General features: G+C 39.1%; 2 protein-coding genes across 3 annotated transcripts in view; one reads left to right on the forward strand and one right to left on the reverse strand.

Annotated features, from left to right (window-relative positions):
- The window catches only part of UPRT (uracil phosphoribosyltransferase homolog), a 35,864-nt gene that overhangs the window by 11,340 nt on the left and 9,551 nt on the right, over positions 1 to 14,973 (forward strand). For both annotated transcript variants that reach the window (XM_047848208.1, XM_047848209.1), the window contains exon 2: positions 13,710 to 13,752. In XM_047848208.1, the coding sequence (XP_047704164.1) occupies positions 13,710 to 13,752 (43 nt within the window). The remainder of the gene's footprint in view (positions 1 to 13,709; positions 13,753 to 14,973) is intronic.
- Positions 1 to 14,973, reverse strand: part of ZDHHC15 (zinc finger DHHC-type palmitoyltransferase 15) — a 357,936-nt gene that overhangs the window by 6,332 nt on the left and 336,631 nt on the right. The gene's annotated exons all lie outside the window — the stretch shown is intronic.

The raw sequence follows: 14,973 nt of genomic DNA on the forward strand, positions 1-14,973 counted from the left end.
CTCCCCTGCTCATGCTCTGTCTCTCTCTTTCTCTTAAAAATAAATAAGCATTAGAAAAATTAAAGGTGCTATAGAGCTGTGGCCTTGCTGACATGTACCTGGCAGGTAGTAAAAGCAATATATATATATATTTTGACTTTTCACATCAGATTAGTTTTGCTTCAAGTATTTCACTCATTTTTTTTTTATGAGGGTGAAGGAAGGAGGAAGAAAACATTTACAAAACATCTGCATACCATGACAAACTTTGGAATTATTCTTTATTTTAGTGATCACATAATAACAAAATAGCTATGGAAGTAGAATTTATGTTTTCAGAGCTTTCACTAAACCTTAACTCTAAGTAAAACATTCCTTTGTATTAAACCTGCCAGAAAAGCTATTATCTTCCACTTAACCTTTAACCTGTTGCCTAAAAATCAGTATCAAAAACAAAAACATAATAGAGCTGAATTTGAGTCTATTTAGTTCTTTGTAACTTAGGTTACAAGGTAAAATACAGAACCCCCAGTTAAATTTGAATTCAGATAAACAATGAACTTTTTTTCATATATCCTAAACATCTCATGGGATATACTTCTGAAATAAAGATTTATCCTGTATTTTTATTTGATAAATCTGTCAACCCTATGCTAATCCTAAATTTTCCCACCCCAAATACTGAAAATAGTCCTTGTTTTTTAAATGACAGCTAAATCAGTTCTACTGGGATTTGATTTAAATTGCACTGTTTTAAGTTATGGTTCTGAAGTTTTGATTTAATAAGTTTTGAAAAGGGTGTATTGTTGTATGCAATTAACCTTTTTACAAGCCACTTTATAATAGTGGCTTCTCCCTCTTCAGGACTATTTTAATGATGTTTTATTTGCCTACCAGACTCTATTTCATTGTTTGCATTGTATGTCCATACGAGTCTGATTTGCAGGGAGAGAAATATCATTAAAATACAGCTAAAAACTGACCTTTACAAAACATTCCCTTATTAGAGCAAAATATAAATAATGACTTTACTCAGGGACTTGGAATTGGGGAGATTCAGGCTGGGAAGTATCTTGAAGTATTTCGTTTCTATAAGCCTCACTATTTCATCAGTAAAGTGGAAGTAATAAAATTTACCTCTTAAGGTTATGTGAGGAGTAGATTAGATAGTGAGCCAAAAGTGTTTAATACTTGGCACCAAGGAAGCTCTTAATAAATTGTGACCTGTGGGAAAGAAGGGAGTAATATGTATAATATTAGGTACCTGCTGTAACTTTCAGACCTTTTTAGAAAAGCTTTATAAGTAAATCTTTGTACACTTAGTGTGTGTGAGTGTGTGTGTGGTTGTTAAAATGGTTTTTGTTAAAAAAATGTGGGGGCTTTCAAGTTTATTCTGAGTAGAGAGAAGTGGCAGAGAATGATCAAATGGCAGTTTCTGCTGTAGAAATTGAAGTTGTAATTGTCCCAGGGGAGGACATCTTCCAACATACTAGAGGATCCCTGTAGTAATAGTAGTAGTAGTAGTAGTAGTAGTAGTAAGTCCTAGAAGGAATAGGGGAGATGATCTCTTGGGGTTCTTGAGCAAATGGCTAAGAAGGAATTCTTGAGACATCTTTGGTGCAAAAAGTTTATTTTAGTAAAACACGGGGGAAGGACTCATGGGCAGAAAGAGCTGCACTGGGGTTGTGAGGAGTGCCTGATTGTATATTTTTAAGTTTGTGGAGGGAGGGAAATAGAAGTAAATAAAGTAAGTTTCTAGGAAATTTGGAAGCAAGGCTTTCAGGACCTTGAGGGGCTAGTTATTGTTAAGATAAGGTTAGTTTTAGTCTTTAATAAAACAAAAACATTAAGGAAGTAAAGCAGCCATGAGTTGCTTGAGGAAGGTCACACTCTGCATGTTCCAGGTGTTTATCGGGGCTGCAAGCTATAAGGAGATTTAAGCTACATTTCTCTTGCCTTTGTTTTCCTCATCAATCTCTACTTGAAGTCTTAATTTTTTAATATTATAAAAACTTTACTCTCTTATAGTTCTGCCTTGTGGATGATAAGTAAATAAAGTTCAGTGAGATTCAATAAGTTTTATCTTGGTTTGTGTTTGCTATGAGACATACATGTTTGTAAATATACATAATTGCAGAAGCCTCTGTGTAAATTTTAAAGTGCTTTCCAAGTTCTTAAGTAGGGAAGAGTCAGGTTTACCAAGTACACATAAAATGAGGATTTGACAGTCACCTGGGTGGCTCAGTCGATTAAATGACCTGACTCTTGATTTTGGCTCAGGTTGTGATCTTGCGGTCATGAAATGAAGCCCTGCATTGGGCTCCGCACAGAGCATGGCACCTGCTTGGGATTCTCCCTCTCTCTCTTTGCCCCTCCCCCATTCATATTCTCTCTCTCTCTCTCAAAAATAAACAAACATTTAAAAATATAAAATGAAGATTTGACTTCCTGTATGATTCTCATTCTTTTGTTGTTTCATTGCGAAGGTAATTTTTTTAAATGGCTGCCTTTGGCTTTTATGTTGTTGATACAGATGTATGTGTGACACATGTGTTGGGGGGGTGTCAAAAAATGTATTTTCGGATTTGATTAGGTCTGCATTGTTAATCCTGTATGGGGTTTGTAAAATTTAAAAAATGCTCAGCTTGACACTAATTAGATATCCATGTTCTGAAGCAATCCTAAAATTTGTATGGAACCACAAAAGACCCTGAAAAGCCAAAGTAATTTTGAAGAAGAAGACCAAAGCAGGAGGCATCATAATCCCAGACTTTAGCCTCTACTACAAAGCTGTAATCATCAAGACAGCATGGTATTGGCACAAAAACAGACACAGACCAATGGAATAGAATAGAAACCCCAGAACTAGACCCACAAAAGTATGGCCAACTAATCTTTGACAAAGCAGGAAAGAATATCCAATGGAAAAAAGTATGGCCAACTAATCTTTGACAAAACAGGAAAGAATATCCAATGGAAAAAAGACAGTCTCTTTAACAAATGGTGCTGGGAGAACTGGACAGCAACATGGAGAAGAATGAAACTAGACCACTTTCTTATACTGTTCACGAAAACAAACTCAAAATGGATAAAGAACCTGAATGTGAGACAGGAAACCATCAAAACCCTAGAGGAGAAAGCAGGAAAAAACCTCTCTGACCTGAGCTGCAGCAATTTCTTAATTGACACATCCCTTAAGGCAAGGGAATTAAGAGCAAAAATGAACTATTGGGTACTCATGAAGATAAAAAGCTTCCGCACTGGTGCAGCCTCTCTGGAAAACAGTGTGGAGGTTCCTCAAAAAATTAAAAATAGATCTACCCTATGACCCAGCAATAGCACTGCTAGGAATTTACCCAAGGGATACAGGAGTGCTGATGCATAGCGGCACTTGTACCCCAATGTTTATAGCAGCACTTTCAACAATAGCCAAATTATGGAAAGAGCCTAAATATCCATCAATTGATGAATGGATAAAGAAATTGTGGTTTATATACACAATGGAATACTACGTGGCAATGAGAAAGAATGAAATATGGCCTTTTGTAGCAATGTGGTTGGAACTGGAAAGTGTGATGCTAAGTGAAATAAGCCATACAGAGAAAGACAGATACCATATGTTTTCACTGTTATATGGATCCTGAGAAACGTAACAGAAGACCATGGGGGAGGGGAAGGGGATAAAAAAGAGGTTAGAGAGGGAGAGAGCCAAAACATAAGAGACGCTTAAAAACTGAGAACAAACTGAGGGTTGATGGGGGGTGGGAGGGAGAGGTGGGTGGGTGATGGGTATTGAGGAGGGCACCTGTTGGGATGATCACTGGGTGTTGTATGGAAACCAATTTGACAATAAATTTCATATTAAAAAAAGATTTCCATATTCTGAATTAAGAGTATCTGGATATCACTATTTAAATATTTGATATTTGATCATTTGGCTGTATTTTAGAATATTCCAGGAATGTGTGTCAGTGTTTAATGCTGTGTGTTAATTTTGCATTAGATTTTATTTGGGACTGTTGTTAGATGGAACATGATTAGATAGAAGATAGAGCTTGGTTGGCTCAGTCAGTTAAACATCTGACTTTGACTTAGGTCATGATCTCAAAGTTTTTGAGTTTGAACCCCACATTGGGCTCTCTGCTGTCAGCACAGAGCCTGCTTCAGATCCTCTATCTCCCTCTCTCTTTGCCCCTCCCCTGCTCATTTCCTCTCTCTTTCAAAAATAAACATTAAAAAAGAAGGCAATTAAAATGTCTTTCAAAAATTGTTTCTAGTAAGAGAGACTTTTTTTAAAGAATGATTTTGAGGGGTGTCTGGGTGGGTCAGTCAGTTAAGTGTCCGACTCTTGGTTTTGCTCAGGTCATGATCTTGCAGTTTTGGGAATTCAAGCCTGGCATTGGGCTCTGTGCTGGCAGCGTGGAGCCTGCTTGGGATTCTCTGTCTCCCTCTCTCTCTGCCCCTCTTCCACTCACACTGTCTCTGTCTCTCTCAAAATAAGTAAATAAACTTAAAAAATTTAAAAAATGATTTTGATACAAGTGAATAGAATGATAATTTGAAACAGTGTATAGAGTGAAGAAGACCTGGGTTTACATTAAAACTCCTTTATTAACAAACACTTTAGTGCAGCATTGGACATAAAGTAGGGGCTCAGAGATTATGTATAACTTGCTGGTACAACAAGTATATATCTGTTTTATGAAACTCTAATGTTAACAGTGTTAGGGACTTAGATGTGAATATTGAAGACTACTGTGGTTTTTAAAAAATGCAATCAACTTACTGTATTCTAGTCAAAGTTTAATTTCTAAATTGATTTAAAGTACACGGTATGGGTCTTGAACAGTATGGGTCTAAAACAGCAGGAAATATGTTAGTAATTACTGTTTGTAGTGAGATGACTTACAGCAGTGAATGCTTTAATTGGGAGTCAAATAGCTATCAAGAGATGACATTTCTCCTAGCATGTACTTTTTGGAATGTAGAGAAGGTGATTATTACAGAAAATTTATCAGTTGAGGCTGATATTTGGGGGGAGGGCATGAAAGATGTTAAAATGTCTGATTTTAGAGTAAAATACGTAAAACCTTGGATGGTGAGTAACTTGTTCTGTGAGTGTTCCACAAGATGAGCAAACATTTCTCATAAATTTTAACTTGATAAACAAGTGATGTCTTGCAACACAAGTAGTACGTGATGCCAAATGTCACATGATCACAACTGAGCCAATGGTTCTTGAAATTCAGTTTGATATACAAGTGCTTTGGATTACAAGAATGTTTCTGGAATGAATTATGCTTGCAAACCAAGGTTTTACTGTAATGGATTTGGGTGACTCTGATCACTTAACCAAATATAACTTTTCTATGTAATAAATTTCTGTGTAACTGTTCAGAAATTAAAAACAAATATTTCAGATGTGTTCCCAAGATATATTACTTAATACTTCTTTTTTTGTGTGTGTTCTAATAAAACTTTATTTATTTATTTTTTTTATGAAATTTATTGACAAATTGGTTTCCATACAACACCCAGTGCTCATCCCAAAAGGTGCCCTCCTCAATATCCATCACCCATCCTCTCCTCCCTCCCACCCCCCATCAACCCTCAGTTTGTTCTCAGTTTTTAACAGTCTCTTATGCTTTGGCTCTCTCCTATTCTTTTTATTTATTTATTTATTTATTTATTTATTTATTTTATTTTATTTTTTTTTTTTTAATTTTTTTTTCAACGTTTATTTATTTTTTGGGACAGAGAGAGACAGAGCATGAACGGGCGAGGCGCAGAGAGAGAGGGAGACACAGAAACGGAAACAGGCCACAGGCTCCGAGCCATCAGCCCAGAGCCTGACGCGGGGCTCGAACTCACGGGCCGCGAGATCGTGACCTGGCTGAAGTCGGACGCTTAACCGACTACGCCACCCAGGCGCCCCTGGCTCTCTCCTATTCTAACCTCTTTTTTTTTTTTCCTTCCCCTCCCCCATGGGTTCCTGTTAAGTTTCTCAGGATCCACATAAGAGTGAAACCATATGGTATCTGTCTTTCTCTGTATGGCTTATTTCACTTAGCATCACACTCTCCAGTTCCATCCACGTTGCTACAAAGGGCCATATTTCATTTTTTCTCATTGCCACGTAGTAGTCCATTGTGTATATAAACCACAATTTCTTTATCCATTCATCAGTTGATGGACATTTAGGCTCTTTCCATAATTTGGCTATTGTTGAGAGTGCTGCTATGAACATTGGGGTACAAGTGCCCCTATGCATCAGTACTCCTGTTTCCCTTGGATAAATTCCTAGCAGTGCTATTGCTGGGTCATAGGGTAGGTCTATTTTTAATTTTCTGAGGAACCTCCACACTGCTTTCCAGAGCGGCTGCACCACTTTGCATTCCCACCAACAGTGCAAGAGGGTTCCCGTTTCTCCACATCCTCTCCAGCATCTATAGTCTCCTGATTTGTTCATTTTGGCCACTCTGACTGGCCTGAGGTGATACCTGAGTGTGGTTTTGATTTGTATTTCCCTGATAAGGAGCGACGCTGAACATCTTTTCATGTGTCTGTTGGCCATCCGGATGTCTTCTTTAGAGAAGTGTCTATTCATGTTTTCTGCCCATTTCTTCACTGGGTTATTTGTTTTTCAGGTGTGGAGTTTGGTGAGCTCTTTATAGATTTTGGAGACTAGCCCTTTGTCCGATATGTCATTTGCGAATATCTTTTCCCATTCCGTTGGTTGCCTTTTCGTTTTGTTGGTTGTTTCCTTTGCTGTGCAGAAGCTTTTTATCTTCATAAGGTCCCAGTAATTCACTTTTGCTTTTAATTCCCTTGCCTTTGGGGATGTGTCGAGTAAGAGATTGCTACGGCTGAGGTCAGAGAGGTCTTTTCCTGCTTTCTCCTCTAAGGTTTTGATGGTTTCCTGTCTCACATTTAGGTCCTTTATCCATTTTGAGTTTATTTTTGTGAATGGTGTGAGAAAGTGGTCTAGTTTCAGCCTTCTGCATGTTGCTGTCCAGTTCTCCCAGCACCATTTGTTAAAGAGGCTGTCTTTTTTCCATTGGATGTTCTTTCCTGCTTTGTCAAAGATGAGTTGGCCATACGTTTGTGGGTCTAGTTCTGGGGTTTCTATTCTATTCCATTGGTCTATGTGTCTGTTTTTGTGCCAATACCATGCTGTCTTGATGATGACAGCTTTGTAGTAGAGGCTAAAGTCTGGGATTGTGATGCCTCGTGCTTTGGTCTTCTTCTTCAAAATTCCTTTGGCTATTCGGGGCCTTTTGTGGTTCCATATGAATTTTAGGATGGCTTGTTCTAGTTTCGAGAAGAATGCTGGTGCAATTTTGATTGGGATTGCATTGAATGTGTAGATAGCTTTGGGTAGTATTGACATTTTGACAATATTTATTTTTCCAATCCATGAGCAGGGAATGTCTTTCCATTTCTTTAAATCTTCTTCAATTTCCTTCATAAGCTTTCTATAGTTTTCAGCATACAGATCCTTTACATCTTTGGTTAGATTTATTCCTAGGTATTTTATGCTTCTTGGTGCAATTGTGAATGGGATCAGTTTTTTTATTTGTCTTTCTGTTGCTTCATTGTTAGTGTATAAGAATGCAACTGATTTCTGTACATTGATTTTGTATCCTGCAACTTTGCTGAATTCATGTATCAGTTCTAGCAGACTTTTGGTGGAGCCTATCGGATTTTCCATGTATAATATCATGTCATCTGCAAAAAGCGAAAGCTTGACTTCATCTTTGCCAATTTTGATGCCTTTGATTTCCTTTTGTTGTCTGATTGCTGATGCTAGAACTTCCAGCACTATGTTAAACAGCAGCGGTGAGAGTGGGCATCCTTGTCGTGTTCCTGATCTCAGGGAATAAGCTCTCAGTTTTTCCCCGTTGAGGATGATGTTAGCTGTAGGCTTTTCATAAATGGCTTTTATGATCTTTAAGTATGTTCCTTCTATCCCGACTTTCTCAAGGGTTTTTTAAGAAAGGGTGCTGGATTTTGTCGAAGGCCTTTTCTGCATCGATTGACAGGATCATATGGTTCTTCTCTTTTTTTTTGTTAATGTGATGTATCACGTTGATGGACTTGTGAATGTTGAACCAGCCCTGCATCCCAGGAATGAATCCCACTTGATCATGGTGAATAATTCTTTTTATAGGCCGTTGAATTCGATTTGCTAGTATCTTATTGAGAATTTTTGCATCCATATTCATCAGGGATATTGGCCTGTAGTTCTCTTTTTTTACTGGGTCTCTGTCTGGTTTAGGAATCAAAGGAATACTGGCTTCATAGAATGAGTCTGGAAGTTTTCCTTCCCTTTCTGTTTCTTGGAATAGCTTGAGAAGGATAGGTATTATCTCTGCTTTAAACGTCTGGTAGAACTCCCCTGGGAAGCCATCTGGTCCTGGACTCTTATTTGTTGGGAGATTTTTGATAACCGATTCAATTTCTTCACTGGTTATGGGTCTGTTCAGGCTTTCTATGTCCTCCTGATTGAGTTTTGGAAGAGTGGGTATTCAGGAATTTGTCCATTTCTTCCAGGTTGTCCAATTTGTTGGCATATAGTTTTTCATAGTATTCCCTGATAATTGTTTGTATATCTGAGGGATTGGTTGTAATAATTCCATTTTCATTCATGATTTTATCTATTTGGGTCATCTCCCTTTCTTTTCGAGAAGCCTGGCTAGAGGTTTGTCAATTTTGTTTATTTTTTCAAAAAACCAACTCTTGGTTTCGTTGAACTGCTCTACAGTTTTTTTAGATTCTATATTGTTTATTTCTGCTCTGATCTTTATTATTTCTCTTCTTCTGCTGGGTTTAGACTATCTTTGCTGTTCTGCTTCTAGTTCCTTTAGGTGTGCTGTTAGATTTTGTATTTGGGATTTTTCTTGTTTCTTGAGATAGGCCTGGATTGCAATGTATTTTCCTCTCAGGACTGCCTTTGCTGCGTCCCAAAGCGTTTGGATTGTTGTATTTTCATTTTCGTTTGTTTCCATATATTTTTTAATTTCTTCTCTAATTGCCTGGTTGACCCACTCATTCGTTAGTAGGGTGTTCTTTAACCTCCATGCTTTTGGAGGTTTTCCAGACTTTTTTCTGTGGTTGATTTCAAGCTTCATAGCATTGTGGTCTGAAAGTATGCATGGTATAATTTCAATTCTTGTAAACTTATGAAGGGCTGTTTTGTGACCCAGTATATGATCTATCTTGGAGAATGTTCCATGTGCACTCAAGAAGAAAGTATATTCTGTTGCTTTGGGATGAAGAGTTGTAAATATATCTTTTAAGTCCATCTGATCCAATGTCTCATTCAGGGCCCTTGTTTCTTTATTGACCGTGTGTCTAGATGATCTATCCATTTCTGTAAGTGGGGTGTTAAAGTCCCCTGCAATTACCACATTCTTATCAATAAGGTTGCTTATGTTTATGAGTAATTGTTTTATATATTTGGGGGCTCCGGTATTCGGCGCATAGACATTTATAATTGTTAGCTCTTCCTGATGGATAGACCCTGTAACTATTATATAATGTCCTTCTTCATCTCTTGTTACAGCCTTTAATTTAAAGTCTAGTTTGCCTGATATACGTATGGCTACTCCAGCTTTCTTTTGGCTTCCAGTAGCATGATAAATAGTTCTCCATCCCCTCACTCTCAATCTAAAGGTGTCCTCAGGTCTAAAGTGAGTCTCTTGTAGACAGCAAATAGATGGGTCTTGTTTTTTTATCCATTCTGATACCTATGTCTTTTGGTTGGCACATTTAATCCATTTACATTCAGTGTTATTATAGAAAGATACGGGTTTAGAGTCATTGTGATGTCTGTATGTTTTATGCTTGTAGTGATGTCTCTGGGACTTTGTCTCACAGGGTCCCCCTTAGGATCTCTTGTAGGGCTGGTTTAGTGGTGACAAATTCCTTCAGTTTTTGTTTGTTTGGGAAGACCTTAATCTCTCCTTCTATTCTAAATGACAGACTTGCTGGATAAAGGATTCTTGGCTGCATATTTTTTCTGTCTAGCACCCTGAAAATCTCGTGCCAATTCTTTCTGGCCTGCCAAGTTTCAAAAGAGAGATCAGTCACGAGTCTTATAGGTCTCCCTTTATATGTGAGGGCACGTTTACCCCTTGCTGCTTTCAGAATTTTCTCTTTATCCTTGTATTTTGCCAGTTTCACTATGATATGTCCTGCAGAAGATCAATTCAAGTTACGTCTGAAGGGAGTTCTCTGTGCCTCTTGGATTTCAATGCCTTTTTCCTTCCCTAGTTCAGGGAAGTTCTCAGCTATGATTTCTTCAAGTATACCTTCAGCACCTTTCCCTGTCTCTTCCTCCTCTGGGATACCAATTATGCGTATATTATTTCTTTTTAGTGTATCACTTAGTCTCTAATTTTCCCCTCATACTCCTGGATTTTTTTATCTCTCTTTTTCTCAGCTTCCTCTTTTTCCATAACTTTATCTTCTAGTTCACCTATTCTCTCCTCTGCCTCTTCAAGCCGAGCTGTGGTGGTTTCCATTTTGTTATGCATTTCGTTTAAAGCGTTTTTCAGCTCCTCGTGTCTGTTCCTTAGTCCCTTGATCTCTGTAGCAATAGATTCTCTGCTGTCCTGTATACTATTTTCAAGCCCAGTGATTAATTTTATGACTATTATTCTAAATTCACTTCTTGTTATATTATTTACATCCTTTTTGATCAGCTCATTAGCTGTTGTTATTTCCTGGAGATTCTTCTGAGGGGAATTCTTCCACTTGGTCATTTTGGATAGTCCCTGGTGTGGTGAGGACCTGCAGGGCACTTCCCCTGTGCTGTGGTGTATAACTGGAGTTGGTGGGCGGGGCCGCAGTCAGACCTGATGTCTGCCCCCAGCCCACCACTGGGGCCACAGTCAGACTGGTGTGTGCCTTTTCTTCCCCTCTCCTATGGGCGGGATTCACTGTGGGGTGGTGTGGCTCGTCTGGGCTACTTGCACACTGCCAGGCTTGTGATGCTGGGGATCTGGCGTATTAGCTGGGGTGGGTAGGCAAGGTGCACAGGGGCAGGAGGGGCAGGCTTAGCTCGCTTCTCCTTAGGTGATCCACTTCAGGAGGGGCCTGTGGCAGCGGGAGGGAGTCAGATCCGCTGCCGGAGGTTTGGCTCCGCAGAAGTGCAGAGTTGGGTGTTTGCACGGAGGGAGCAAGTTCCCTGGCAGGAACCGGTTCCCTTTGGGATTTCCGCTGGGGGATGGGCGGGGGAGATGGCGCTGGCGAGCGCCTTTGTTCCCCACCAAACTGAGCTCTGTTGTCAGGGGGCTCAGCAGCTCTCCCTCCCTTTGTCCTCCAGCCTTCCAGCTTTCCGAGCAGAGCTGTTAACTTATGACCTCCCAGATGCTAAGTCGCGCTTGTTGTGGGAACACAGTCCGTCAGGCCTCTCCGCTTTTGCAAACCAGACTCGGGGGCTCTGCCTGGCCGGCGAGCCGCCCCTCCGCCCCGGCTCTCTCCCGCCAGTCTGTTGAGTGCGCACCGCCTTGCCGCCCTTCCTACCCTCTTCGGTGGGCCTCTCGTCTGCGTTTGGCTCCGGCGACTCCGTTCTGCTAATCCTCTGGCAGTTTTCTGGGTTATTTAGGCAGGTGTAGATGGAATCTAAGTGATCAGCAGGACGTGCGGTGAGCCCAGCGTCCTCCTAAGCCGATATCTTGCTGAGACCGCCTAATAATCACTTAATACTTCTTTTAAGGCAAACCAGATTTTTCTTCCGTATTGAAAAACTGTGTTCTGGCTGCCTAGATTGTATGTTTGTATATGTCTAGTAAACAGAAAGTAGTCTTCAGTTATTTTTTTGTAGTACACTAACTTTTACTTCCTTGATGAGCATATTGTGAAGATTGATTCCAGAAATCAAAGATGCTACCATAATAGTGTGGTTTTATTTGAAAACCACAGTACATGAAATAGTCTGTTTTATTTATTTATTTAATTTATTTTTTAAATTTGAGTATTGTTGACACACAATGTTACATTAATTTCAGGTGTACAACATAGTGATTCCACAAGTTTATATGTTATGCCATGTTCACCACAAGTGTAGCTACCATTTGACACCATACAGTGCCATTACAGTATCATGGACTATATTTCTTATGCTTTGCCTTCTATTTGCAGGACTTATTCATTCCATAACAGAAAGCTTGTATCTCCCACTTGCCTTCACACATTTTGCCCATATCCCTAAACCCCTCCCCTCTGGCAACTATTGGTTTGTTCTTTAAATACAGCCTGTTTTAAATGGGCTCTGTGTGTGTGTGTGTGTGTGTGTGTGTGTGTGTGTGTGTGTGTAGGTGTGTGTGGATAGTTTTCTGAGTTTAGGGAATATTTATATGTAAAGAATACAGACCTGTATTCTTGTCATTGCTCAGTTTTGGTTCATATTTTAGAGAGTTATTATATGATAATATAATATGATAGAACTGTAATATGATAGAACTGTGGTTACTCTAAGAAACCAAATGTCATTTGTGTCACGGATATTTCATTTCTTTTTCCTGTCAGAGAAAGTAATCGCAGCTTGGGAAAAAAGAGGTAGTGGTTAATGTTATACCGAGATAATATATGCTTGCATATGCCATTTTGATGCTGTGTTGGGGGAATATTTTAGGTATTCTGTGGATAGGCAGATGGGGATTTTTAAGTACATAAAGTGTAAATCAGTCTGTTCAGTCAGATCATTTAACTTATATTGGGTAGAACAATACTAGATTTTTACATACAGAAAAAAAATGTCAGCCTTTAAATATTCCCCTTTTGGTTGGTCAGGTGGTCAGGTGCAACCCTAGATTATTATTAATTGGGCACCTCAGGATATAAAAGTGTTGACCAGAAGGGAATGTACAGGAAAATGGCAGAAAGATCTAGGGAATAAAGTATTTGATTGAGAAAACAGGTAAAAGGAACAAATTATCAATAATTTTAGAAAGAGGTCTTAGAAATTAGGTTATGCATTCTTGAAAACAGTGGTAACATTAGAAGATTTGTTTGTGTCAATTAGCATTCCAAAATGGAATTAGAGAAAAAGTAGATGGGTTACTTATCTTGGTTACCTGGGTTTAAAAATTTTTTAATGTTTATTCATTTTTTGATAGAGACAGAGTACGAGTGGGGAAGGGGGAGGGGTAGAGAGAGAAGGAGGACACAGAATCTGAGGCAGGCTCTGGGCTCTGAGCTGTCAGCACAGAGCCTGATGTGGGGCTCGAACCCACGAACCGTGAGATCATGACCTGAGCTGAAGTCGGCCTCTAAACCAACTGATCTACTTAGGCCCCCCAATTACCTGGGTTTTAGTTCAAGGTGAATGGAGGGGGAGAATGGGAAGAATCTGTTTTTCATACTGTGAAGTTTTTCTCTTAACTTGAGCTGTGGGCTTGCTGCCATCTTGCAGGGGTAGCTTCATTCATCTCCTGGTTGAATAATATATACTTGGGCAGCTCAGTGGGAGAATGCATGATCTTTTCAATTCCTGTCTCTAATGTTGATATCAAGTAAGCATTTTAAACAGTATTTATTGAGTCATTCCATTTAGGTTCCTGTATGCAAGTGAAAAATATCTTGCCTCAGCAATAGTTTGTACATGTAAGCTTTTAGGCTTTTAGTATGTAATAGGTTTTAATATCAGTGTTACTATATGTGTTAAGTAATATTTTACTTTAAAGCTCTAATCTGGACTAAAACTTTTACTACTTTCTTTCTAGGACAGCCAGTAGAGGGGACTTCATGTTTTCTGCAGATCGTTTGGTAGGTAGAGGCTCTCCATTTTTGTTTCATTGTTCCTAGTGATATAATCATAGTAGGGCCAAGGGACTTTTTTGTTCTACAGCATTCTGAGGGGTGAGAGAATTTGTGCCAAGTAAACATCATCCTGGTAAACTTCTGAAGTATTTTGTCTCTACTCTTTCATTAAAGCTGTACCTCAATCCATTTCACCTCAGAGTATTGCCCATGAACTTGTTCTCTGTAATTCTGAGGTACTTCTACCTCTCAAAGGGGATCTTGGTAACCTGATCTTGAGTAAACCCTAAATGTCTCATCTTAGAACAGTGAAGTGAAGTACATGAAAAGAAAACCAAAGATGTAGGGAGACCTAGTAGTTACTTTTGTGGTATTCATTTGATACAGAAAAAGTAATACCTCTCTTGTAGTTTACATGGGGAGTTATTTATTTTTTCCTTTCTGTACTATCTTTACATGTGAAATACTGAGTTGGACTGTGTATGCTTTCCTCAGAGACTTCCTGTTAAGGATTGGCCATGCCCAATTCAGTTTAGCTAAGTGTGCTCTGAAAGGATCTCAGGCCAAGTTGGGTTGTCTTCAGATGAAGCATTGCATTTTCTTCTTGTATTTACATCTAAGTGTGCTTAGTGCTTGGAATAAGCACACATTTTCTGCTGTGGTTATTAGTATTCATACTCATGAAATACATACTGAACTCAAGTCAGGCACTGGGCTAGGCTGTGTTGCAGGGGGAGAAGATACAGCAGTAAAGAATACAGACATTGTCCCCGATCTAATGGAGTTTACATTCTAAATACTGTTGTCAGTATTTAGTTTGGGAAAGAAAGAAAAGTGGCTTATTAACCTCACAGGTATAATCAGAGAGCAAAAGACAGATTATTAAAGGGAATGTGAGAAGGGAAGAAAGGCACGAAACTTTTCATTTAGATTTTCCCTGGGAAAATCTTAATTCCAAAACAGTGTAGGCTTTTGGCTTTAAGTATTCTTGGTTCTTAATTAATTGACACTCCTGTAGTGATAATTAGGTCATTCTGTCTTTATGCTTTTTTTAAATTAAAAAAAAATTAAATGTTTATTTTTGAGAGAGAGAAGGGCAGAGCACGAGCAGGAGAGGGGCAGAGAGAGAGAGGGAAAACACAGAATCTGAAGCAGGCTTCAGGCTCTGAGCTGTCAGCACAGAGCCTGACATGGGGCTCGAACCCATGAGCCATGAGATCATGATCT

This window comes from Prionailurus viverrinus, unplaced genomic scaffold (assembly GCF_022837055.1).
Source record: "Prionailurus viverrinus isolate Anna unplaced genomic scaffold, UM_Priviv_1.0 scaffold_55, whole genome shotgun sequence".
In the NCBI taxonomy this organism is placed as follows: domain Eukaryota; kingdom Metazoa; phylum Chordata; class Mammalia; order Carnivora; family Felidae; genus Prionailurus; species Prionailurus viverrinus.